The sequence below is a fragment of the Phyllobates terribilis genome, unplaced genomic scaffold (genome assembly GCF_046119375.1).
Source record: "Phyllobates terribilis strain yellow unplaced genomic scaffold, ASM4611937v1 Scaffold_10__3_contigs__length_209671492, whole genome shotgun sequence".
Taxonomy (NCBI): Eukaryota; Metazoa; Chordata; class Amphibia; order Anura; family Dendrobatidae; genus Phyllobates; species Phyllobates terribilis.
In genome coordinates, this window is record NW_027362770.1 from 201,755,064 (window position 1) to 201,764,038 (window position 8,975).

Genomic DNA, 8,975 nt, shown 5'->3' on the forward strand with positions numbered 1-8,975 from the left:
GCGGTCGGAAGACAGAGTGGCTCGCTGTGCAGGCAGTTCCAGAAGCAGCAGGAGGAAATAAAACATCCCTTGCGCGGCGAGGTGAATGGCCTCCAGAGGACACCACGGCCGCCCTGCCTCGTCAACCAACACACCCAAGGTAATGCACAGGATCGCTCGGGAGGGGGGCCTATGCTGCGCCTCGGTCAGGCTTTCCATGCTTTCTTTTACCAGTTCATAATTTCTCAGCACTGTGTAGCCAATCAAAAAAATGTAATCCAAATTGACTAATTTAACCCCTTCGAAACCCTGGGATTTTCCGTTTTTTGCATTTTCGTTTTTTGCTCCCCTTGTTCTCAGAGCCATAGCGTTTTTATTGTTTGGTCAATATGGCCGTGTGAGGGCTTATTTTTTGCGGGACGAGTTGTACTTTTGAACAACATCACTGGTTTTACCATATCGTGTACGGGAAAACGGGAAAAAAAATTCCAAGTGAGGTGAAATTGCAAAAAAAGTGCAATACCACAGAAGTTTTTTTAAATTATTTTTTACCATGTTCACTGAATGCTAAAACTGACCGGCTATCATTATTCTCCAGGTCATTACGAGTTCGTAGACACCAAACATGTATAGGTTCTTTTTTATTTAAGTGATGAAAAAAAATTCCAAAGTTTACTAAAAAAAACAAAAAAAAACCCAAAAAAATCCCCGCCATTTTCCAAGACCCGTAGCGTCTCCATTTTTCGGGATCTGGGGCCGGGTGAGGGCTTATTTTTTGCGCGCCGAGCTGAAGTTTTTATTGATACCATTTTGGGGTAGATCCGATGTTTTGATCGCCCGGTATTGCAATGTTATGGCGACCAAAAAACGTAATTCTGGCGTTTAGAATTTTTTTTCTCATTACGCCGTTTACCGATCGGATTAATTCTATTTTATACTGATAGATCGGGCGATTCTGAACGCGGCGATACCAAATATGTGTATGTAGGTTTTTTTTTAAATTTTTTTTATTTTGAATGGAGCAAAAGGGGGACGATTTAAAAACTTTTATATTTTTTTAATTTTTAAAATATTTTTAAAACATTTTTTTTCCACTTTTTGCTTGCTTCTATAGTTTCCATAGGAGACTAGAAGCAGCACTTGTCTGATCGCCTCTGCTACATAGAGGTGATCAGCAGATCACCTCTATGTAGCAGAAATGCTCCTGTGCTATGAGTGCCGACCACTAGGTGGCGCTCATAGCGATCAGCACGTGACAACCACTGGAGTCTGCTGCAGACCCAGGGTTGTCATGCCCACCCATCAGTGACCCGCGATCATGTGATGGGGTCACCGATGGGAGGGGTAAGTGACGCACTTCCGGCGCGGTGCTGTTAAACGCCGCTGTCAGAGATTGACAGGGACTCATCTTCCCCAAAATATTTTTTAATCCAATCCACTTCACAACTTTTTAAATTTGTTCTTTTTTAGGGGGAATTCTATGTTGTTTTAAGTAATTTCCCTATCCCGATTTGTTTGCAGGGCACTAGTCCAACCTTTACCCCCATTATGCAGCCCCTAGCCCTTACTATGACCATTTTACAGCCATTTTAAAGCATCGAAGTTCGGGTCGCCATTGACTTCTATTGGGTTTGGTGTCAAAGCGAACTTTGAACTCTAGCTCAGCCGAACCCAAACAACCATGGGTTCGCTCATTCCTAGTCCGGACCTATTACATATGGTAACACACCACAAGGACCATCACCAAATATCATTTATTCTGGCCGCGGCCGGTAGAAAAGAATATAAACAACTCTGCACCATAAAGAATAAATTATCGGTAGCCCCCCGAGGGCTGAAAGCAATACTTGGCAGTGAGGAGCCGCAGCATCAGTGACTACAACCCTTCACATTTATCAGATCAATATACATTAAAGATCAGAAATAAAATCTTCATCTTCCTGATTCATAAACCTGACCCCGCGAGCCGGGACGCCATCACGCTCTGTCCGCAGCTGCATCCACCACAAGGAAAGTGTCCATGATTGCAGGCCGCGCCGAAAATGTAAACCATAGCAGCGGGGGAGAGCCGGCGCTCCTCCGACGTCACCCCCTCTAGAGCAGGTCAGCGTCAGCACCCGCTCTCCCTCAGGGTGAGGATGTGTTCAGCGAACTCCTGGACGGCGCCGGACCCCCCGCCCTGTGTGCAGGAGAAGCTGTCCGTCATCTTGGCGGCGGTCGATGCGTCTGCTGGGACTGCACTGGTGCCGGCGAGCGTCAGGCACTCCACGTCAGAGTCGCTCCATCCTGCCGGGGACAGAAAAGGGCAAAGGTTACTGCGGGGCGTGGGAGATGGGCCGAGCGAGACGGCCCGAGCGTCGGCGCGGGGAGAGCGAGACGGCCCGAGCTCACTGGGGAGAATGGGCAAAAGGCCGAGCATCACTGCAGAGCGGGGGCAAAACGCCAAGCGTCACCGCGGGGAGAGCGAGACGGGCGAGCGTTGGCGCAGGGAGAACGAGACGGCCGAGCTCACTGGGGAGAGCGAGACGGCCCGAGCGTCACTGCGGAGAGGGGGCAAACGGCCGAGCGTCACTGCGGGGAGAGCGAGACGGGCGAGCGTCACTGCGGAGCAGGGGCAAACGGCCGAGCGTCACTGCGGGGAGAGCGAGACGGGCGAGCGTCACTGCGGAGCAGGGGCAAAAGGCCAAGCGTCACAGCGGTGAGAGCGAGACGGGCGAGAATCGGCGAGGGGAGAGCGAGACGGCCGAGAGTCTCCGTGGGGGGAGGGAGACGTGCGGGCGTTGTCGCTGGAGAAGGAAATGGGCAAGTATAACTGCAGGTGTGTTCTCTGCCTTTCACACTACAACTCCCAGCATGCACTGAAGGAAGCCCAAAAAGGGCGTTACAGTAACGACATTTCGGATTAGTCAATCTCCATCACCCAGAATTCAGAGAGAATCGCTGGGATGATATTCGCTTGTGACGGTCAGAGCATGCTGGAGGTTGTAGTCCCTTACCAGTACGTATAGGTGTGGAAGCCCCTCCCCACCACCAGAACTTCTCCCTACTGCAGAAGCCCCTCCCCCTTCGCCAGCGTTCCTCCCCATTTCAGAAGCCCCTCCCCTTTACAACAGCCCCTTCTCCACTTCAGAAGCCCCACCCCCATGATGAGGGCTCCTCCTCCTTTACAGAAGCCCCTCCTCCTCACCCATGTAGGCGGTCTCGCTCAGGGACAGCCCCATCTCCCTTGTCCATCGCTGCAGAGCTTCCCTCTTGTCAGTGACGTTCACCTCAATCTTACACGGCAGCTTCAGGGCAGAGATCAGCGCGGGGGCGATCATCCTCTCCGAGATTAACAGGACCTGAGTGCGGGAATGACAGGAAGAACAATCAGAAGGGGGGGAGCGACGGTCGGCCCAGTCAGTCCGAGGGGAGGGAGGGCGATGGTCGGCCCAGTCAGTCGGGGTGGGGGGAGCGACGGTCGGCCCAGTCAGTCGGGGTGGGGGGGAGGGACGGTCGGCCCAGTCAGTCGGGGTGGGGGGAGCGACGGTCGGCCCAGTCAGTCGGGGTGGGGGGAGTGACGGTCGGCCCAGTCAGTCGGGGTGGGGGGAGTGACGGTCGGCCCAGTCAGTCGGGGTGGGGGGAGCGACGGTCGACACAGTCAGTCGGGGTGGGGGGAGCGACGGTCGACACAGTCAGTCGGGGTGGGGGGAGCGACGGTCGACACAGTCAGTCGGGGTGGGGAGAGCGACGGTCGGCCCAGTCAGTCGGGGTGGGGGGAGCGACGGTCGGCCCAGTCAGTCGGGGTGGGGGGAGCGACGGTCGGCCCAGTCAGTCGGGGTGGGGGGAGCGGTGGTCGGCCCAGTCAGTTGGGGTGGGGGGAGCGGTGGTCGGCCCAGTCAGTTGGGGTGGGGGGAGCGGTGGTCGGCCCAGTCAGTCGGGGTGGGGGAGCGATGGTCGGCCCAGTTAGTCGGAGGGGGATAAGCAATGGTCAGTCGGAGGGGGATAAGCAATGGTCAGCCCAGTCAGTCAGGGCAGAGGAAGGGGGGAGCGATGGTCAGACCAGTCAGTCAGGGCAGAGGAAGGGGGGAGCGATGGTCAGACCAGTCAATCAGAGACACTGCCCTTCGCTGCCTCCAATATAACATAGGATGGGATGGACCTGTCACTACTGACTCCACTCAGATTCCTGGATCTTTGGTTTTGGCGCAGAGCGGCAGCGGCAGGGCTGATAACAGCGGAGCTTGGGTCTCCAGTTCTAAGATAACCCCCCTGGACGAGCCCCTCACTCACTGTGACCCCACGATCCAGCAAGTTCCGTATCCCGTCCAGATCCCGCAGACTGTAAGAGATCATCTCCTGCTCCTGATTGAGGTAGACGCGGCCGTCCGTGAGGCAACCATCGAAGTTACAGATCAGCAGCTTCACCACGGTGGGCGCCGCCTTACCGAAATAGCCGTACCTGGGACAGTGAGACGGGACTGAGCGTTACCTGAGGTCACCATTAGGGGCGCCGTGCCTCCCAGCTACACATGTACATGGGCAGCATTGCACCCGACGGGCGCCACGTTGCAGGAGGATTGGATGATGGGTGGAGCCTGTCTTAGGGGGCGTGATCTCATCTCACCTTTTAACCTTTTGCTGTGCAATGGGCCAGTCCAGTTCGATGTCGATGTCTACGCTGTGCTCCGGCTTCATCTCATAGTACGCCACCCTCCCGCCCTGCAAAGAAACACCACATCAAAACATTGCCAACAACGCCGCCACCGCGACATCACCCCCTGGGTACAGGAGTCACAGCGATACAATCATGGGGGAGGGGAACAGGCCTGCGAGCGGGGCTGCAGGGGAAAGGGGCAACACGCCTACAGGAGGCCGCAGGGGAGGTGAATCACCCACCAGTGGGATACCGCGGACAATCAGCTCTTTGGTGGCGAAGTAGAGGGATCCGTTCTCAAAGAGCTCCCCACTCCAGTCCTGGTGACGCGGACGGTGCTCCGGGATCAGGTTCTCTGGTACCGTGACCTCACCTGGTGGAACATGATCAGGGTCTCTGGTAAGAACACCGATGAGTCAGGATGCTGGGACTTGTAGTTCAGCAGCCATGCGAGCCCCCTTCTATCACTGGATGGTGAGCAATGAAGATTTTCTCACTCGCTCACCTGGTGCCTTCACCTCTCGCCACCGGAAAAGATGATGACGGACGACCGAGACAACAGAGTCGTAGCCCTGAGTGCAGATCATGTCCACCACCTTGATGAGGTCTGCGGGGTGGAGGCACGGGGATGTGGCCTGCATGTTCCCCACCACGTCCACCTCTGCGGAAGAGAAGTGAGTGAGAGACCGACGTACAGCAAAAGCATGGGGGGACACAACAACAGGATGGAACGAGGGGGCGGAAACAGGAAGCCTCCACTAATCACCAGAATGTGGCGGTTCCCGGTGGTCCGCTGTGACCCCGCCAGGCACCTCTGACCTGGGTGATGCTGCACAAACTCCTGGATGGTCTCCAGGGAGGAGGTTGTGTCCTTAGAGACCTCCGCGCTTCTCCGATGCACCAGCGCCCCGTAATCCAGAGCCACCTTCTCAATCTCATCGTTATCTGTAGAAACCCAGACGCTGAAAGAAAAGGAAAATAGTGAGAAACTAAAAATTCCGGGGCGGGTCGGGGCGACAGAGGGCGAGACAGCGACGGTCGGGGCGACAGAGGGCGAGACAGCGACGGTCGGGGCGACAGAGGGCGAGACAGCGACGGTCGGGGCGACAGAGGGCGAGACAGCGACGGTCGGGGCGACAGAGGGCGAGACAGCGACGGTGAGGGGGTCACACTGTGGTGGTCCCGCCGTCTCCATGGTGAGGGGGTCACACTGTCGAGGTCCCGCCGTCTCCATGGTGAGGGGTCACACTGTCGAGGTCCCGCCGTCTCCATGGTGAGGGGTCACACTGTCGAGGTCTCGTCGTCTCAATGGTGAGTGGTCACACTGTGGAGGGCCAGCCGTCTCTATGGTGAGGGGTCACACTGCGTTGGTCCCATCATCTCCATGATGACGGGCCCGTCGTCTCCATGGTGAGGGGTCACACTGTCGAGGTCTCGTTGTCTCCATGGTGAGGGGGTCACACTGTCGAGGTCTCGGCGTCTCCATGGTGAGGGGTCACACTATCGAGGTCTCGTCGTCTCCATGGTGAGGGGTCACACTGTCGAGGTCTCGTCGTCTCCATGGTGAGGGGTCACACTGTCGAGGTCTCGTCGTCTCCATGGTGAGGGGTCACACTGTCGAGGTCTCGTCGTCTCCATGGTGTGGGGTCACACTGTCGAGGTCTCGTCGTCTCCATGGTGTGGGGTCACACTGTCGAGGTCTCGTCGTCTCCATGGTGAGGGGTCACACTGTCGAGGTCTCGCAGTCTCCATGGTGAGGGGTCACACTGTCGAGGTTCCGCCGTCTCCATGGTGAGGGGTCACACTATAGAGGTCTCGTCGTCTCTATGGTGAGGTGTCACACTGTGGGTGGTGGTCCCGCCGTCTCTATGGTGAGGGGTCACACTGTGGAGGGCCTGCCGTCTCCATGGTGAGGGGTCACACTGCGTTGGTCCCGTCATCTCCATGGTGACGGGCCCGTCCTCTCCATGGTGAGGGGTCACACTGTCGAGGTCTCGTCGTCTCTATGGTGAGGGGTCACACTGTGGGTCGTGGTCCCGCCGTCTCCATGGTGTGGAGGGCCTGCCATCTCCATGGTGAGGGGTCACACTGAAGTGGTCCCGTCGTCTCTATGGTGACGGGTCACACTGTAGAGGTCTCGTCGTCTCTAAGGTGAGGGGTCACACTGTGGGTGGTGGTCCCGTCGTCTCCATGGTGTGGAGGGCCCGCCGTCTCCATGGTGAGGGGTCAAACTGCGATGGTCCCGTCGTCTCCATGGTGAAGGGTCACACTCTGGAGGGCCCGTCCTCTCCATGGTGAGGGGTCACACTGTAGAGGTCTCGTCGTCTCTATGGTGAGGGGTCACACTCTGGAGGGCCCGTCCTCTCCATGGTGAGGGGTCACACTGTAGAGGTCTCGTCGTCTCTATGGTGAGGGGTCACACTGTGGATGGCCCGTCCTCTCCGTGGTGAGGGGTCACACTGTAGAGGTCTCGTCGTCTCTATGGTGAGGGGTCACATTGTCGAGGTCTCGTTGTCTCTATGGTGAGGGGGTCACACTGTTGAGGGCACGCTGTCTCCATGGTGAAGGGTCACACTCTGGAGGGCCCGTCCTCTCTATCGTGAGGGGTCACACTGTAGAGGTCTCGTCGTCTCTATGGTGAGGGGTCACACTGTGGTGGTCCCGCCGTCTCCATGGGGAGGGGTCACACTGTCGAGGTCTCGTCGTCTCTATGGTGAGGGGTCACACTGTCGAGGTCCTGCAGTCTCCATGGTGATGGGTCACACTGTGGAGGGCCCGTCCTCTCCGTGGTGAGGGGTCACACTGTAGAGGTCTCGTCGTCTCTATGGTGAGGGGTCACACTGTCGAGGTCTCGTTGTCTCTATGGTGAGGGGGTCACACTGTCGAGGTCTCGTTGTCTCTATGGTGAGGGGGTCACACTGTTGAGGGCACGCTGTCTCCATGGTGAGGGGTCACACTGTGGAGGTCCCGCAGTCTCCATGGTGAGGGGTCACACTGTGGAGGTCCCGCAGTCTCCATGGTGAGGGGTCACACTGTGGAGGGCGCGCTGTCTGCATGGTGAGGGGTCACACTGTGGAGGTCACGCAGTCTCCATGGTGAGGGGTCACACTGTGGAGGTCACGCAGTCTCCATGGTGAGGGGTCACACTGTGGAGGTCACGCAGTCTCCATGGTGAGGGGTCACACTGTGGAGGTCATGCAGTCTCCATGGGGAGGGGGTCACACTGTCGAGGTCTCATCGTCTCTATGGTGAGGGGGTCACACTGTCGAGGTCTCATCGTCTCTATGGCGAGGGGTCACACTGTCGAGGTCTCATCGTCTCTATGGCGAGGGGTCACACTGTCGAGGTCTCATCGTCTCTATGGTGAGGGGGTCACACTGTCGAGGTCTCATCGTCTCTATGGTGAGGGGGTCACACTGTCGAGGTCTCATCGTCTCTATGGTGAGGGGGTCACACTGTCGAGGTCTCATCGTCTCTATGGCGAGGGGTCACACTGTCAAGGTCTCATCGTCTCTATGGCGAGGGGTCACACTGTCAAGGTCTCATCGTCTCTATGGCAAGGGGTCACACTGTCGAGGTCTCATCGTCTCTATGGTGAGGGGTCACACTGTGGAGGGCGCGCTGTCTGCATAGTGAGGGGTCACACTGTGGAGGTCCCGCACTCTCTATGGTGAGGGGGTCACACTGTGGAGGTCTGTATAGTCACCTGTCGAAGGCTCCGCTGTCCAGCACCGCCCGCAGCACCCAGGCTATCAGCGGTTTCCCCGCTAGCTTCCTGATGTTCTTCAGCGGAATCCCCTTACTGCCGCCCCGGGCCAGAACCAGCGCCGCCACATGCCGCGTCCTGCGCTCCGCCGCCATCGTATCCTGGTCCAAAGTGTGTTTCTGGACCCTCCACTACGTGACCGGGCAAAGAGCGGAGCAGCCAATCACAGCCCAGCACCGTCCTGATCACATGACAGGAATCCTCCACTCACAGATCGGATCAGTCTAGTCCGTTTGGATCTCGGTGTCCAATGAAAACAAGTTGTCGCGGAGACCGAGGACGGGTGATGAGTGGCTGATCTGGGGCGTCCGACCCCCCATAGCCTGTCACCCGGACCGCCGCTCCTGCACTCTGTACAGCGCTGCCGAGTATTAGGTATACGTGTGTGTGTACCTGTATACCTCCGGGTATTAGGTATACGTGTGTGTGTGTACCTGTATACCTCCGGGTATTAGATATACGTGTGTGTGTACCTGTATACCTCCGGGTATTAGGTATACGTGTGTGTGTACCTGTATACCTCCGGGTATTAGATATACGTGTGTGTGTGTACCTGTATACCTCCGGGTATTAGGTATACGTGTGTGTGTGTGT

At 57.1% G+C, this 8,975-nt stretch overlaps 1 protein-coding gene across 1 annotated transcript; it reads right to left on the reverse strand.

The window, feature by feature from the left end:
• Nucleotides 1-1,714: 1,714 nt before the first annotated feature.
• On the reverse strand, nucleotides 1,715-8,554 carry LOC141164349 (N-acylneuraminate cytidylyltransferase-like). The gene is made up of 8 exons (XM_073649484.1): nucleotides 8,322-8,554; nucleotides 5,435-5,577; nucleotides 5,121-5,276; nucleotides 4,858-4,988; nucleotides 4,586-4,680; nucleotides 4,252-4,420; nucleotides 3,167-3,320; nucleotides 1,715-2,265 (listed from the first exon to the last, which is right to left on the reverse strand). Exons 1-8 carry the CDS (start codon nucleotides 8,474-8,476, stop codon nucleotides 2,090-2,092), a joined length of 1,179 nt encoding a protein of 392 aa, XP_073505585.1. The 5' UTR covers nucleotides 8,477-8,554; the 3' UTR covers nucleotides 1,715-2,089.
• Between the last annotated feature and the right edge of the window lie 421 nt (nucleotides 8,555-8,975).